The sequence below is a fragment of the Phascolarctos cinereus genome, unplaced genomic scaffold (assembly GCF_003287225.1).
Source record: "Phascolarctos cinereus isolate Bilbo 61053 unplaced genomic scaffold, phaCin_HiC Scaffold_726;HRSCAF=1367, whole genome shotgun sequence".
Taxonomy (NCBI): domain Eukaryota; kingdom Metazoa; phylum Chordata; class Mammalia; order Diprotodontia; family Phascolarctidae; genus Phascolarctos; species Phascolarctos cinereus.
The window spans coordinates 299,933,817-299,951,368 of record NW_027556098.1 but is presented as its reverse complement, the minus strand read 5'-3'; the positions used below and the strand labels follow the sequence as shown (position 1 = coordinate 299,951,368).

General features: G+C 37.3%; 1 protein-coding gene across 1 annotated transcript in view; it reads right to left on the bottom strand.

Annotated features, from left to right (window-relative positions):
* The window catches only part of ATM (ATM serine/threonine kinase), a 121,770-nt gene that overhangs the window by 52,745 nt on the left and 51,473 nt on the right, over positions 1–17,552 (bottom strand). Inside the window, 8 exon segments of the mRNA XM_020996097.2 lie at positions 167–262; positions 1,829–1,961; positions 7,876–8,040; positions 8,333–8,507; positions 9,452–9,651; positions 10,813–10,939; positions 14,299–14,414; positions 15,842–16,088. Of these exon segments, the coding sequence (XP_020851756.2) occupies positions 167–262; positions 1,829–1,961; positions 7,876–8,040; positions 8,333–8,507; positions 9,452–9,651; positions 10,813–10,939; positions 14,299–14,414; positions 15,842–16,088 (1,259 nt within the window).

Below are 17,552 nucleotides of genomic sequence, written 5' to 3'. Positions count from 1 at the left end.
ATGTGGCTGATATGGAAACATGTTTTGCATGATTTCACAGGTATAAGTGATATTTCTTACCTTCATAGTGGGTGGGAGAGGGACTGGAAGAAGAGAATTCAGAACTCAACATTTCTAAAAGATGAATGCTAAATAATAAATAATAAAAATTTTTAAAATCACTTACCTAACACTTCCTTTTCACCAGTATGGTTTATTGCCATCTTGGATAACTGCAATAAACTCACAGTAAGCTTTACCATAATGCCATCTTGTGGGTTATCTAGGATTATGATGGAAAAAAATTATTATAAACATCCCATTTTTATTTAAAATACACATACATCAGTTCAAAAACAAATATTTATTAAGCACTGTGTGCAAGACACCTGCTAGGGACTGGGAGTACAAAGGCAAAAGAGAAATAATTCCTGCTTTCAAGGAGTTTACACTCTACCAGATGAGACAACAATCACAACAAGCAATTAAATTATCTAACTATAATTCACTGGATCATAGATCCAGAGCTATAAGGATTGCCAGAGACCACTGAATTCAATCCTTTCCATTTGTAAGATTTATAAATGATGAAGCTGATGCCAAGGGAGGGTCCTGTTTTTTGTTCATCAGTCCCTATGTGAAGCAAATGTAAGTTCTTTGAGGGCAGAGCCTGGTTTGTTTTTGTACTTCTCAATGCTGTACACAGAGTTATCACTTCTTTAATGTTTGCTGATTTGTATATTTCAAGTATATTCCCCTCAGTAAGTGCACATTAAATATGTTTGGAACACCCTAAAAATATAAAAGTCAGCCATACAAATGGTAAAAATGCAACCAGCAACATCTGAAACACAGGAAGAGATAAGCTAGTGGGGCAAATTTTAGGATGAAAGGAAAAGGCTCAAAAGAATTCTAAAGTAACAAAATCATTGGTGCTGATGATAAAATACAATCAACCTGGCAGAAAGGCACTGGACTTGGAAAAGACCTAGGTTTGAGTCACAGTTTTGCCAGCCACTATTTCTATGACCATGGAAGTCACTTAAATTTTTCAAGCTCTCATATGTACAAATGTAAAAATAATATTTTGGGAAGAACCTAAGAGGGGGGTGGTGTGTGTGTGCTATTATTATAATGAAACCCAGAATACTAGCTTCATAAAGGACCTTTAGGAATTACTGGAATATAAACCAGTACATACTCTCTTTTTTCCAGGTCTCCAGCAATGGAGTTCAATGAGGAACACAGAATTTACAACAAAAAATATGTCTGTAGTTGGATTTCTACAGGAAGGATATTCTCATTGGCCCCATCTCTTTCATTTAAAAAAAAAACTGTTGATGCAGTTTATCTTTACATCACAATCATGATCCATCCCCAGAATAATTACTGTCAACAGGAAAGCTACATTTAAGAAAATCTACAAGATTTCTATAATATGACACATAACTCTGATCACCTTAATCTAACACGCAAAAACTCATTACTCCTTATAACCTACTGAATAAAATTTCAAATCGTTAGCCTGGCATTCAAAGTGTCGCACAATTTGGTCCCAATTTACTTTTCCAGGCTTCACCAAGTCCTCTTTACTTAGTTTATGTTTTAATCAAACTAGACTTTGTAATAAGTATGCATAAAAAATGACATGTTGTATATAAGAAATCACAGGTTTGCTTCTAAATTAAGATAATCTGATACATAAAAATCTAAACTCTAAAAAGAGATAAATTAGGGAAGATGAACATTAGGAAAGAATTTTTGCTTTATTTCAAAACATTTATTAATTGAATTCCTCTATATAATGAGCTTCTATAGTGTAAAAAAAAATGCCATAATAATTTGGTACCCTGAGACTCTTTCAAAAGGTCCTTCATCTGATCTTTATGTTGTTCCAATTGCTTTCGAAGTTCCTTTAATCCTTCAAGTCTAGTCAAAGGCAGTGAATCACAGACACTTACTGAAAGGAAATGGTTAATTTCCTAGAAAGGAAAAAAATTAATTTAAAATTGCTTCCAATACTAAACAAGAATTAAAGACTGAAATAATAGCTATATAAAAAGTCTGCCAGTGCATGGAGTTGACCTTCTGAGGAGGATTTAAAGGACAATACAGATAAGAATCTCAAGGGATAACAAGAACAGTATGTTACAATACTTATCATTAGAGTACGCATACAGAAAAGACGGCTTTAAAATAAGTATGGTATAAAGATATGCACATAACATTATAATACGCACATATCAAACAGACAAATGTCAAACACACATAAAGCTCGATGAGATATTGTCCAGGTCTCTCATTTTAAAATGAAGAAAATGAGGCCTGATAAGGCTAGGTGATTTGTCCAAGGTCACACAATGAATGAAGGACTAGAATGTAGGTTTCCTGACTCTCTAATTCAATGTGCTTTTCATTATACCATGCTGGTGTTGAGGTCTGGGGTGCTGAGACCCCAAAATCACGACACATGGGTCTTGTCTAAAAGAAATCGACCCAAGCTTTTTTTCAGCCAGAGACAAGGTTTAATAGAACATCCGTCATATTGGGCGAATCTAAGCATTGGAATTGCTAATGCAAGTGGGCCAGACTTTAAGAATCTGAGCACCTTAATGGAGACAAGATGGAACTTATATACAGAAAGACTGTGGGAGGGATCTAGGAGTGGTCAAGTAGTCTGGGCTGCCTGGATCTGGATGGGAGTGGCCAATAACCTGGGGTGAACAGAATGCCTGGAACTGGACCACATGGGCAAGGGAGAAGGGAGTCCAGATAGGATTAAGGGTGGGAAGTGGCTGAGGGCCATCTGCAGGTAGATTTAGGTGATAATGAAAGGCTAGTTGATAGGATTCTAGCCTCAGAGGAATGCCAGAGATTTAGCCATGAGGGAAAATCCAGGGTTTTTTCCTTTTTGGGGTCTAGTCCCATCCCCATTACTGGCTCTAGACAGGCTCCAGTTCAAAGCAGACAAAATGCTTTTTCCTTATAACAGGTTATTTTCAGAATTTCAATGTTGTCTGACCTAAACCATCATCAATATAAGTTTTTTCACAGCTGGAATTATTAGGAATAACATAGAAATATTTCATAATAATATCGATAATGTCAACCTATAAGTACTGCCTTTTCTAGAAAGTCCTTTTGTCCATTTTCCTGAATCATAATGATGAGGTCTAGATTCTTGGGGTGCTGGGACCCCAGCACAACACTCGTGCCCTGCCCGAAGGAATCTGAACAAAATTTTCTTTCAACCAGAGACAAAGTTTTATTAGGGATGGGCCATACAGGCCAGGAATCTGAACATTAGTGACACTAGTAAGAAGCGCTATGGAGGAAATCTCAGCGTTTAAAGGGGGGCCCAGGTAGATCTTATATACACTCAAGTAATTTTGGGTGACCAGAGCGGGGGCTGGGAAGAGGATCTGGGTGACTGGAGGATGAGTTTGGGGAGAATGGGAGTATCTGGATGGGGTCACCCGGGAATAGACAATGAAGGGTTAGCTTTTTATTAGGGTAACAAAGAACTGGAAGGAAGAGGCTGAATTGGGTCTGGATGAGATCAAAGATGGGATATATCAAAAACTAGGATCCAAAGCTTCAAAGGGAGATAGAGTGGGAATAAGAGATAAGGAAAGGCCAGTTGACTAGAGTATAGCCTCAGGTAACCATTTGAGATCAGAGTGAGGTCAAAGAAAGTTTAAGGGTTTTCTGGGACCTGTAGACAAATGGGACCCAAATTCTTTTTGGAGCAAGGGGCAAAAGTCTCGGCTTGGGCCCATACCCCATTAATAAAGGTAAGAAATGATCATTCTTATCCCAGTTTTGGTGCAAAATAGAAATGAAACGGGAAGAAAAAAGAAGACACACACACACACTCACTCATATCATAATTTTACTAAAAGCAAATTTGGCCCAAGAACCCTATAAGAAAGCATAAAATTCAGTTCCTGATTTTAGATGTCTGAAATTGTGCTATTATTTATATACACTATAAAAGACACATGGCAGACTCAGTGAAAGCATTTAACTATGAAAGGAAGATTGCAGTATCTATAGATACTGCATGAAGATTGATATTTTTTATATAACATATAGGAATAAATCTCTTCTTCCATTTCAAATTCTTTTTTTCATGTCTTTCAAATTCAAGTCTTTCCTATAAGGTTACTGAATGGATCTTTGATCTAGCTTGGTGATCTCATCAGCTTCCAAGGACTCAATTATCACCTCCATGCATATCACTGTCAGATCTATTTTTCCAGTCTTAATCTCTATGCTGACCTCCAGTCTCACATCTCCAAATGCCATTCAGATATCTTGAACAAGATATCCAATAGACATCTTAAACTCAACATGTCCAAAACTTAACTATCTTTCCCCCCAAATCTTCCCCTCTGCCAAGCTTCCCTCTTTCTGTCAAGGGCATCATCATCATCCTAATCACCCAGGCTCATAACCTAAGTATCATTCTTGACTCCTCCCTCTCTTACCTCACATAACCAATCTGGTGACAAGTCATGTAGTTTCTACACAAGGAACATCTCTTGAATATACCCTCTTCTCTCTTCTGACACAGATGGCAAAAAAAGTGCAGGCCCTTATCACCTCACACCTGGACTACTGCAACAGGATTCTGGTTGGTCTCCTTGCTGCAAGTCTCTCCCTACTACAATCCATCTTCCGCTCAGCTATCCAAGCCAATGTCCTAAAGCATAAAGACCAACCACAACCTTCATGACTTTTAGAACCCAACACACCTGTGGTCAAGGTGGAGCCTGTTATTAGTGTTGCCCCCCCTTCCATGCAGACATCCAGGAACATGTGGCACAGGGCCAGGCAGGAAACTTTGTTGCCAGAGGGACAAATTCTGTGAGACAGAATGACAAAAACTCATTCAGACAGGCTTCCTGACCTTCATCACTGCATTCTCCATGGACCAAGAAGAAAAGATTTATGTACAGCACCACCTCCAGAAGCACAAGATGCTGCTACGGGAGCTGCTGAACCAGCATGAAGCCTACATTTACCTAGCGGGCTTGTTGTTCTGATCAGAGGGTAGACTCTCAGGCCCTGATGCTGCTCCCTATACCTTACCGAGGTGGAGACCATGTGCTTTCAGGCCAAGTCCTGGGAGATGCTCTCTACAATCCCTCTCCCCTTATACCCTACTTAACCCCTACTCTCAGATTTGGATCTGACACTCCACTCTTCAGATCTTGGTCTTGAACACATTCTTTAGGCCCTCTCCACCCATACCTGTCTTCCCTACTCTGTGACTAGATCTCACCATCTTTACTCTGTCCCAAGATCTGGATGTTTTTCTTTACAACTAGAGATGCTGATGATCTTCAGTTGCTGTTAAAAAAAAGAATGACTAAGGGGATAGAGCAAGGCCAGGGTATCTGATTCTGTGATTAGCTAGGGAAGTGGGATTGAGATGTGAATGACAAAGCAAGAATTTGGCAAATTGAAAAAAAATTACACATATACCCCTCGCTCCCCACTCAATAAATTCCAATGAGTCCCTACCTTGGCCCTTTCCTACCTTTCCAATTTTTTTACATTTTATTCCTCTCTGCATCCTTTGTTATCCAGAGACATTGGCCCTCTTGCTGTTCCTTACACAGGACACTCCATCTCCAGACTCTGTACTTTTCACTGGGATCTACCATGCCTAGAATGCTCTCCCTTCTTATCTCTACCTCAGGGCTCCCCTGGCTTCCCTTCAAGTATCAGCTCATATCTTATATTCTGTAGGAATCCCTTCCAATTTCCCATAATGTTAGTTTCTTCCCCCTGAGAGTGCTTACTATTTATACTTTATATATCTTGTATGTACATAGTTGTTTGCATATTATTTTTCCCATGAGAATGTGAGCTTTTTGAGGAAAGAGATTTTTTTTTTTGCCTTTCTCTCTACCCCAAGAGCTTAGCATGGTGCCTAGCATATAGTAAGCACCTAATAAATGCCTGCTGACTGACTACAGAGCTCAATTTTGGAATACACAGAGCTGGCAATGATCACATGGAATGGACATAGGAGATAAAGAGCCTGTGCAGGAGATCAGTTATCAAAAATTTTTCAATACCTATTTTCAGATTCCCCCAAAATGAAGCTAAACATAGTATTTAGTTTTTAAATGCCCACACAAGAAAGTTCCAAGTCCATAAGAAGGAAAAAAAATACACTGACAATATTATCTAAGTTTTCCAAAGATTCCATTCTTTTAAAGACATGAAATGCTTCTTGATACAAATTTACTAAACTGGAAGAAGGCCTGTTTTCAAAATGGCTCTGTTTTACAAGCATTCCCTCTGAGTAAGATTTAAGTCTAAATTAGAAAATTATCATTTTAATTCGGAATCTTTCATATTTTCCCTTCTGATATGAGATAAGATTCAATACTGTCATTATGTTTCTGACTGTCTTGGGGCCTGTAGAATACTTATTGCAGGCAGGGATTCAGGCAGCAGAGAACTATTCAATCCCATCTAATTTAAGTTCAATTTCTATTCAATATATCACAGAATATCAGAGAGAAAAAGAATCTCAGGGGTCATCTAGAATAGCCTACTCCTGAAAAAGATTCTCCTCTACAATATAATCAACAAATGGTCATCCAGTACAGAGAAGCCTGGGGAAATTTATATGAATTGAAGCAAGGCCAAAAAAGTAGAACCAGGAAAACAATATAAACAATGACTGCCACGATACAAATAAAAGTAACAATAAAATAACCAAAACCAAATAATATTAAGTTATAATGACCAAGTGGCCCCAAGGAAAAGATATGAGAAGGTACTTCAAGCCCCAACTTCTTTGTAGAGGTTAGGGACTATGAGTGTGCAACACTGCATATACCGTCAGGCTTTTTTCCAATATGTTGATTAGTTTTTTATTCTTTGTATAGGGTGACTCTCTAGGAAGGAGTGGGTGAAGATACATTTGGAAATGGAGGTGATGTAAACACAAAATAGCAATAAAAATTTATTTATAAGTTGGAACCTCCGATTGGAACAACTCCACCTTACATCCATCAGACGGGCAAAAAAGACCAAAACTGAAAATAACCACGTTGGAGAGCCTATAGGAGGTCAGGGTTACTAATACACTGCTGACAGAAGGAGGATGTATGCAATGGGAAGCAAACATGAAACACTGTCCTCTGCTTAGCAAGAAAGAAGCCCAACAAGTAGTAAGAAGCAGCTGGTCCCAGGGATCTATTCTGCATCTGGAAAAACTTGCCACACTCTAACAGAGCATTATCTGTAATTTTTATGGCATTCAAATATATAAACATACATAAACATACTGCCTGATGAGTCTCATGGCCACACTAAGAATCATAAGAATCAGAGTAACCATATCAAAGGCAGATCCAGGAGTACAGAAAAGGCCAACATATTTGGGCATAATTGATATTCTTATTTTAAAGTCATACCCTAATATCCCCAAGTCTGGCTCTGCAATGGTTATGAGGTTAGTTCTGAAAACAGAAACCACAGCTTCTGTCTGTACATCTGAGCATATACTTTCATCCTTAGTGTTTCCCTCTAAAATGCAATCTAAATTCAGAGTTTATGTTAGTAACTCAGAAAGACAAAGTAACTAGTAACAACAAAAAATGCTGGACAAAGAAACAAAACAATGTAGCTGACACCTCTCCTGTACTCTTTAAAAGCTCACTGAAAGAGACTCAGCAATCTCATCAATTAATTTTTTCTATATGCAAGAATGTAGTTCATCTGAGATGGGTACTCTGAAAAGAGTTATTCTCTCTACCAGGTTATTCCATGTACCAATTTCTGGACACTTTTTTCCTAACTGCTCCAGTCATGCAGGTTACCGATTCTTCATCACACAGAAATTAAGTAACAGATTAGTTATCACTTTACCTCCATGAGTGAAAAGGGTCCTTTACTGTATTTGATTTTCTGCTGAGCGATACGTAAGTCCTTAAAGGCATCGTGGTCAGGAAACGGGTCTAGGAGTCTAATTGTATGATAAAGGTTTTCATTGTCTTTGTTATCTATCACTAGGTATTTCAACAAGTCCAAGACCTAAATGTACATAGAAAAAAAATGGCTTCATTAGAATTCGCACAACTATAACAAACTGCCACTATAATCAAGGAAATCAAATGAATTAAATAGTTGCTTTAAAAATGCAGGATATTGTGTTTTAAAAACCGCAAAAGCACTAGAACACTTAAAATATGCAATTTCTGACATAGGTTATATTTAAAACATTCCTTTAAAAATCCAGTAATAAAAGGTATACATAAGACATATGATTCTTACCAACAACATTCCATTTTAAAGAAATACTTGTTAAGATGGTCCAGAAAATTACCTGCTCCTGAATCTTCAGCTGGTCACCCACTAAGGGTATAACTGTCCCCACAATAACATGAAGGTGGCTTTCCAAAGCATCCTTACAGTAAGTCACTGCTGTCTGACAAACTTGACTTAACAGGTCACAGCAGAGTGAGAAGCTGCGTAATGATACATCCATGAAGTGAGAAGGCCTAATACAGAAAGAAAAACTTGATTTTAAAATGTCTTTTTTTCCCTAGTCCAAAAGCCAAACACTTGTATTCATCTCCTCTGATTCTTATATAAGTTGGCAGAGTAATCGTTTTTATAAATCACATATTTTAACACGCAATAAGGACTGAAATGAAAAAGCAAAAGAGCTGACAATAAAAAATGTATGGCCGTGCGCAAGTCACTTAACCTCTCAGGTCCTCAAACTTTCTAAGACTAGAAATTAAAAGATATCACTTATCTGCATTAATGAAGGGAGTTAAAGAAATGTGAGCTCCCCATATCAAAGATTTACAGATCTGTTCCTCCCCCTACAAAATTTAGATGTTATTCTATATAGAGTTTATTTTGTGAAAACGTAACAATAAACCATAGAGATATAATTTAAAAGTAAAACTCAGAAAACTTTTATTTGCTGAGTAATCTCAGTCTCAATTTCTCTATCTGTAAAACTAAGATGACATCTGTATTATTTACAAGATCTGTTGTGAGGATCAAGTAAGATAACAAATGTAAAGTGCTTCACAAATCTTAAAGTATGATATAAGATATCAGAGAGCACTGTTCTGAAAAATATCTTGTGAGCTCCTACATCTTAAGATAGTATCTTTAAAGGCATATTTGAAATAACGTGAACAGAGTGAGGGATAAGAGTATAAGAGAGTATAACACTTTTATGGTGATTTCTATGTGCCAGGCACTATGCCAAGCACTTTATAATTATTACCAAATGTGATTCCCACAATAATCCTGGGAGATAGGTGTTAAAGTGAAGCAAACAGAGCTTAAGTGACTTGCCCAGGGTCACATAACTAGTGCCTGAGGCCAGATTTGATCTCAGGTCTTCCTGACTCCAGGCTCAGCGCTCTATGCACTGTACCACCTAACAGTCCCTTGGATTATATTAATCAAAAAACATACTTACCGGCTATTGATATAGTGGATCAAGGTATAAATAACATCTCGAAGAACAAAAGCCCAAGCTCCACCCAAGCCACTTTTTATTTCTCTCAGTAACAAACTAACAAAGAGATGATATATTTTAAGAATTCTATTTTTTTTATATACATTATTTGTTTCAGCTGCTTGTTCACATATGGCTAAAAGGATTTTCTGGAAGGAATCCTAAAAAACAAACAAAAAAACTTTAATGAAAATCTTCTTAAACACATCAAATATAATATTCAAAAAATAAACTGTTTTTTATTCAAAAGTGCAAATACAATTTAGATACATGTTAGACCAAATGCAAAATGTTATTTCAAAAGTTATGAATTTTTTCCTTAAGCTATTAAAGCCAGTTTTTAAAAGGTGCTTTTTTTTTTCAAATGAGCTATAATTTGGAGGAATGTTCTTATCCAAAAGTAAATCTACTTCCATAAAGAAATGCCCAAAGAATCTAGGGGAAGAGGAAAACCTTAAAAGCAGCATATAACAAGAAAAGCCGCCTCACTAAGCAGATCTGGATTACAGTCCCATTAAAGAGAACAATTTAGGAAAACCTCAGGTGGGACCTAGATTAGAATTTACCTGTGAGTGCTGCCTCAGCCTCATTCCCAATCCTAATCCCCAAAGCCTCGAGTCATTTCTTTCTAACTACAATAACTAAAAGGAATGTAACCTATAAACTTTATAACCCAACTGTGACACAAAGGTAAATAAATACTAGTGTGTGAAACATAAAGTTATAAAACTAAAATCTTTAGATATTTTCTACCTTCTACAAAAGATATCTATTTCCTTTGATGGACTTAATTCTCTATCTTTTCATTCTTAAATCACCCTTCATTTTCTTCAAATTAAGCTTCTGATTCCTCTCCAAAGGACTTTCTCTTTCATGCCATAAAAATCTCTTCACCATGGAAACTCACCCCAACCTTGGACTACTTCTCAAATCAGCAGTAGCCTTCCTCTATATGGTCTTACCTTCTGATTGGCTGTTCCTCACGGAACCTATGATTTAAGGAGGCCCAAGCCAAAGATGTCTTCATCCCTCTCCAGGCTTCAGTGCTGACTCATCTCCAAAGGACTTTCTCACCCCTCATGTTTCAGTTCCCTTTTACTTTTTTATGTTGGCTTCCCTCATTAAAACATAAACTCCTTGAGGGCAAGGACTGTCTTTCTGTTTCTATTTGTACTTCCAGTGCTTAGTACTATTAAGTGCTTAATAAATGATTGTTTACTAAGACATAGCTGGAGTTCATAAGACATACAAAGAGGTCATATTTCTAGCTGAAAGATAGATGAATTTCTTTTTGGTTACCTGATTCATAATTTTATACTTACTGGGTTCTTAGAAAGAATGTCTAAAATACTTTTAGACTTGGTTTTATGGCAATTGCTGATATAAGCCAATGTTGCTTTGATCACATGTGATGGAAAATGTGGAGGATTAGGTGCAGGATCAAGGTCTCTAAAAATCATAAGAAATAATGAAGTGATAATCATCAGAGTAAGATTGCTTGGAAAATATTTCAACTATGTTAAGGACAAGAACTGCCCAAAGAAAAACAACAGCATGTAATGAGTAAAATAAAAACTGACATTAAAAGCAGAAGTCAAATTTTTATTGGAATAAAATCATAACTGATATACTTCCAATGAAGTCTGTGCATTTCTAATAACAAATCAATAACAATTACCCGTTTGACCATTCTATTAAAAGTGATTTGCTTAGGATAATATAAAGAATCTATGTCAGGTATAAAATAGCATTTTGATTACTATTAATTCAAATAGATATACATTTTTTGTTAATATGAATTTCCAAAACACTGGCAATAGTTATGTATTTTGAGACAAACAAACAGCATGTCATTTTAAAGTCAAGCCCGTCAGTCAACTATAAAGAATATAGAGCAAAGGGTGTGCATGTCTTTTCGCACACGTGTGCATTTGTGTGAGCACAAAGTTCACTGAGACTACCTTATCTAGTTATCAAGTTGAGACTTGTGAAATAGTAGAAATAAAGCCAGAGAGTACAAATTACAAAGGGTCTTGAAAACCAATCAATCAATGAGAATTTCATTAAGTGCTTACTATAAGCCAGGAAGAGAAGTACGGACTAAGTTCAGTACGTAATAGTGACTAATTTTTTTTCCTCTTCACAAATTGCTTTATACAATGAATGGTCCAAGTCAAAGCTCTACTAAGAATGTTCTCCTCAAGCCCTTCAACAATGACAAGTCCCATCTTCTGTCATCTCTGCCAATTTGCTGGGGGTAAGGTGAAATCTTAGAAATATTCTGATTTACATTTCTCTTATAGTTAATGTTTTTGAGCAATCTTTCATATGATTAATAGTTCATAATTCAATTTGGAATTATAAAGAAGAAGGTGACTCAAATATCCATACTCTTTCACTTAGAGATCCCACTGTTAGGCATATACTCCACAGAAACCAAAATATTCAAAGCAGCATTTTTTGTAGTAGCAAAGAAATGAAAACAAAGTAGGTGCCCATTGTTTGGGGGAATGGCTGGACAAAATGTTTTGAGAGAATGTAGTGTGACATGATAAACACTGAATATGAAGAAATCAGAGAAGTATAGGAAAGAAAGCTACTAATAAGTAAACAGTCAACCTGTAGCCTATGCGATACCAATATATAAAATGCCAGCTAAATTGTCTTTATGTTTTTCACATAAGACATTCCAGCTCCTGTCTCCATGCCTTCATGCCTGAAATGTCCTCCCTTCTCATATTCACCTCTTAAGATCCAAATTTAATTCAAAGATTTGATCAAATGCAATCTTCTTGATGAGAGCTATGTGGATGACCACAACTGCTACTGCCTATTCCCCAAAATTACCTACTATTCACTTTGTATACATCTTGTATATAATTACATATGTACATTTCGTCTCCCCCAACAAAAGGCAAGCTCTTTGAGGACAAGGACTGTTTCACTTTTGTTTCTGCATCCCTAGCACCTATCACAATGCCTGGCATATGACTGACACATAACAAGGTCTTACTAATTTGAATTGATGAAGAACAAAACAACCAGGACTAAGAAAACAATACATAAAACTATAACAACATAAAAAGAAAGAACAATAAAATTAAAATACAAATCTGAAAAGTAATTACAATGACACTGAATGTGCCCACAAGGAAGAGATGAGAAAAAGCAGTCTCCTCCCTTCTTTGCAGAGAATGGAGGTACACAGGTATACTATACGCAAACTGTTAAGATTTGGCTCCTTTTGTTGAACTGCTTTTTTGATTCTTCGTGACACAAGATGACTCACTTGGAGAGAAGAGGGATTCATTTAGAAATGAAGGTTGTGTAAAACTAAGATATTAATATTAAAGAATTTAAAACTGAGACACTACAGGCCTTTGAATAAACAAATCATATAATAAGACTTCTTAAAAAAAGCTGAGCTTGGATGTAATATGCAAGATGAATTATAGTTTTTTGGTCCAGACTAGTGATGTCATTCTTTCCTTCCACATAGATTTGAAACTGATCTTTAACTGTCAGTCTCAGAGTTGCCTGGGGCACTGAGAGGTTAAATAAATTATTCAAGAGCACAACCACAGTGTCAGTCACAAGACCTGAAATCAGGTCTTCTTGACTAGTGCTTGAACCACTATACAACACTGTCTCATAGACTGTCTCCCTGCATTAATGACCGGGCTCTTAAAGTTTCTGTACCACATACCCCTCTGGGTCTGGTGAAGCTTTTGATTCCCTTCTCAGAAAAATGGTTATGAAGAATAAACATAAAATATACAGGAATATAAAAGAAATAAAATGTATGAAATGTAGTTATCAAAATATGTTTTTTTAAAAAGTTCATGGACCCGAAGTTAAGTATCCCTTAATCAGAAGGAAAGAAATATGAAGCAGGGACACTTGTTTAAGGTCTGCTGTTGTATAACTCTAGGTGTTATGTGTAGTGGTGCTAGACTAAGATGGGAGTGGGAGGAATGGACAGGGGGTAAATCCAAGAGACATTTCCAAGAAAGATAGGACAAGGTCTGCTAACATATTAGAAGCCAAAAGGATTATATTAGTTACAGAAAATGGAATTAAGTGTATTTTCATATTTCATGTGAGTTTCAGAAAAGAATAGCTTCTTTTTGTTTGTTTGTTTGTTTTCTGTTTTTAGGCAATTGGGGTTAAGTGACTTGCCCAGGGTCACACAGCTAGTAAGCATCAAGTGTTTTGTCTGACGCTGGATTTGAACGCAGGTCCTCCTGACTTCAGGGCCGGTGATCTATCCACTGCGCCACCTAGCTGCCCAAGAATAGCTTCTTAACAGTGTTAAATGTTGCAGAGATCTTGATGAAGACAAAATCTCAGAAAAGGCATTTAGAAGATCACTAGTAAAATCAGAGGCTCAATTTCACTCTAATGATAAGGTTAGTGGCCAGGTTACAGAAAATCCCACAGTTATTAAGATGACTAAGAAATCATGAAGGTATAGGTACAGACTGTAAATGTAGGTATTTGGAAAGAAAAGGAAGGCCAGAGACAAGATAGCATTTAAAAGGCGTAGGAAGGTCAAGGAAAGGGTTTTTTTTCTCCCTTAAACTAGGAAGGAAATTCTGACAAGAACTTAGAACCAGATCGTATTTTGAACTACAGGTATCAATTTTAAAGTGAACAAGCATAGATCTGACACAACATTCAATCCCGAAAGACACAGATACTTCTGAAGATGTGAAGACTATTCCACCTGTCACCCCTCACCCCTGGCTGCCCCATCCCCCAGGCAATTTGAAGCTGTGGCTATTTCTTTAAGTTTTAAAAATTCATACCCTGAAAAGTTAGAGAGGTCAGTGCTTTCACCATCTTCAGTATCTGCTGGCTCATGTAACGTCATCAACAATTCCACTATGATTTCTGCCAAGTTACTGTTAAGTAAGTGATCGATCTGCAAAGACAAAAATTAAGACACTGAAACTTCCTGACTTGCAAATGCTTGGCTTACTCACGAATGTCCTTCAGGAGAAACACCAATCTAAGAAAAGGAACTTTCTTTCCACTCCTCTCTTGCTTCTGCTTGGAATTTTCCATGTTCTTTACCTAAAAATTGCAGGGCTGGTGGTAGTAACTGAGGTTTAAACTCCTGAGGCTAATTATCTCTCCTATCCATCACTACGACTAGGAACTTTGATAAGTCTTACAGAAGACTTTCTCAGTCCTCCAATTTTTCATCCCAGAGTGCTGAATCCACCCATCCTACCTCCTATAATGAAATACTTAGGCTAGTGCAAGTGTGCATGTTCCCCTGAAATGTAGATGAAAAGTAAATATTTGATTTACTGCAAAAACCAATCATTGGTATGTAATTTAATCTTTTCCTTACGGGACCTAAGTGAAAAAGATGATGATATAAGAGAAAATTACTTAGCTCCTAATCTCTGTATTCCTAATAGTAATTCAAACAATTAGAAAACCTCAGAAAAAAACTGTGTTTTCTTGTGTCAGACACAGGAAAATAAGGGAAAATGTATGAGACTACATTTTATTCAATTGTAAGGTAGGGAAGAAGAGGAATCCTTATCAGAAGCAATCAGGGTAGCAGTGAAAAGGTGGCAGCAGGCAAATAAGATGTCACTCTTGACGAAGAAATGCTCTTGAGAAGTTGCACCAAAAGGAATTCTTAAGCCCCACATATCCTCTGTTGGCATGGAGCTCTTAATCTTTGTACCCCTTAAACCCAAGAGCCATTCACTGGCTTCCAGCTACGTTGCCTCCTGGTATTGCCTAAAAAGTCTGAGAAGTCCTCTAACCCACTGAAAGGGAAGACCAAAAGATATCTTTCTGATATCCCATGATAGATCATTTCCCCATGAAAATATATTTATGTATTTCAAGTTTTTGTCTTTGCTTTTGTTTGGGGCAGGGTGGAGGAGAGACAGGGTTTAGTACACATTTTGAAAACAGACTAAACAAGTTTTTAAGTGTTGACCTCTGGATATAACTACCATATAATATTATAATATGGAAAAATGTGTTCCAAATAACTAGTTTACAAAAAAAATCTGGATTCATAACTTGAGGTTTGCCATTATGGTTAATACTCTGAAGTCTATGAATGAAGTTTATCAAATCTTTCACCCTGCCTCATTTTAAAGCATCACTCAGAAAATTTTATCTACCTTCCTTAGTTTATTTCAAATATACCTCCATGTAAAACTTCAACCCTGATACATTACTTAAATATTTTATAAAAATATTAATGCTAAACAAATTAATAAAACCTTAAGTCTGAAATCTAGTGGCATTGCAATGAATAAATGGATTAAAAATGTAAATGTACATGTAAATATATAATTAAGAAAGAGTTGATCATACCTGTTTCCCTAAGATATTTTCATCTTTAAGCATATCATATACTTTAGTAGCAGTATCTCTTCGCTCTGATATATCACTGTCCCCTGTGGTCTCAAAGGCAAAATATGGAAGAATGTTTACAAGGATCTTTGGAAAGCAATCTGTTAGAAGGCTTTTCCAGTCCTTCTGAATCTGGTCAGCAATGGACTTCACATCTTCAAATTGACCTCTCATCACCAAAAGTGGAATCAAAACCTTATAGCAAGACCTGTGGATGAGATCATTTTAAGTTACAAAGAATAATTTTTTAAAATTCCATTTTCTAATGCTGCTCCCTCCTGCCCCCATTTCCCTAATCTGAACTTATGAAACACTGACATGCAAAACTCTTGGTAAAGAAAGTCCTTGTAACAATACAGATCGGCAGTTTCTAAGAGAGTTATTTGGCAGACAATGGGAAGTTAAATGAGCTGCCTATGGCCACACCAGTTATTTCATATCTATTAAGATGCAACTGGGGCAGCTAGGTGGTGCAGTGGATAGAGCACCAGTCCTGGATTCAGGAGGACCCGAGTTCAAATCCGGCCTCAGACATATAACACTCACTAGCTGTGTGACTATAGGCAAGTCACTTAACCCCAACTGCCTCACAAAAAAAGAAAAAAAAAAGATGCAATAAGCCAAGATGGTGAGGTAAAAGCAGGGACTCCCTTCCCCAAATCCCTCCAAATACTTGTAAAAATGACTCTTAAATTCTAGAGCAGCAGAACCCACAAAAAGAGTGAAACAAATTTTTAGCCCAGGACAACCTGGATGGTCAAGGGCTGGGAGAGGAGCACAGTTCAGCGTGGACCATCTCAGGCACAGACAAGACCTCAGCAAACCTGGAGCAGGCCTCAGGGGACTGAATTAGGTAACGGTGGTAGGTTCCAGACTCCTCAACCCAAAAATGCCAAAGACAACTTAAAAGGTCAGTAGAAAAGGTCTGTTGGACCTAGGTGAGAGAGGAGTGTAGTGTGGGCCCTGTGGCAGTGGAGGCTGCTTCTAGAGCTCTCAGCACATAGACAGGTAGGGGATCGAACAACTGATCAGAAGATTATAGAGATCTCTTTGCTGGCACTAAGGCAGGATTCGGTTGCTTTGTCCATACTTGGATCTGGGTTGCAGTCCTGTGTGGCAGTCCTGGGGCAAGGAGGAGCACTAGCATAGCAGAGCTTGTAGCATCAGTGGAGAAGAGACTCTCCTCACAGTTCAAAGGCAGAAAAGGGTGCTTGTGGTCACTCAAAGACTTAGATCATACCACCTTGGAAGAAATGAAAACTTACAGGTCCCTAGAAGTATCTCTGAAAATAGCTGCACAAACCCCCGAAGCTTGGGACAGTGCACCCTCCACATGGGAAGCAGAGCCTACCCAAGCAAAGAGTTAAAAAGTAAAGCAACTGGCTGGGAAAATGAGCTAACAATGGAAAAAAACTCAGACAAAGAATCTTACTTTGGTGACAAGAAAGATCACAACATACAACCAGAAGAAGACAACACAGTCAAAGCTCGTACATCCAAAGCCTCCCAGAAAAATAGGAATTGGTCTCAGGCCATGGAAGAGTTCAAAAAGGATTTTGAAAATGCAAGTAAGATATGTAGAGGAAAAAATCAGGAAGAAAAATGAGAGTGATGCAAGAAAATCATGAAAAATGAGTCAACAGCTTGCTAAAGGAGACCCCCCCAAAAAAAA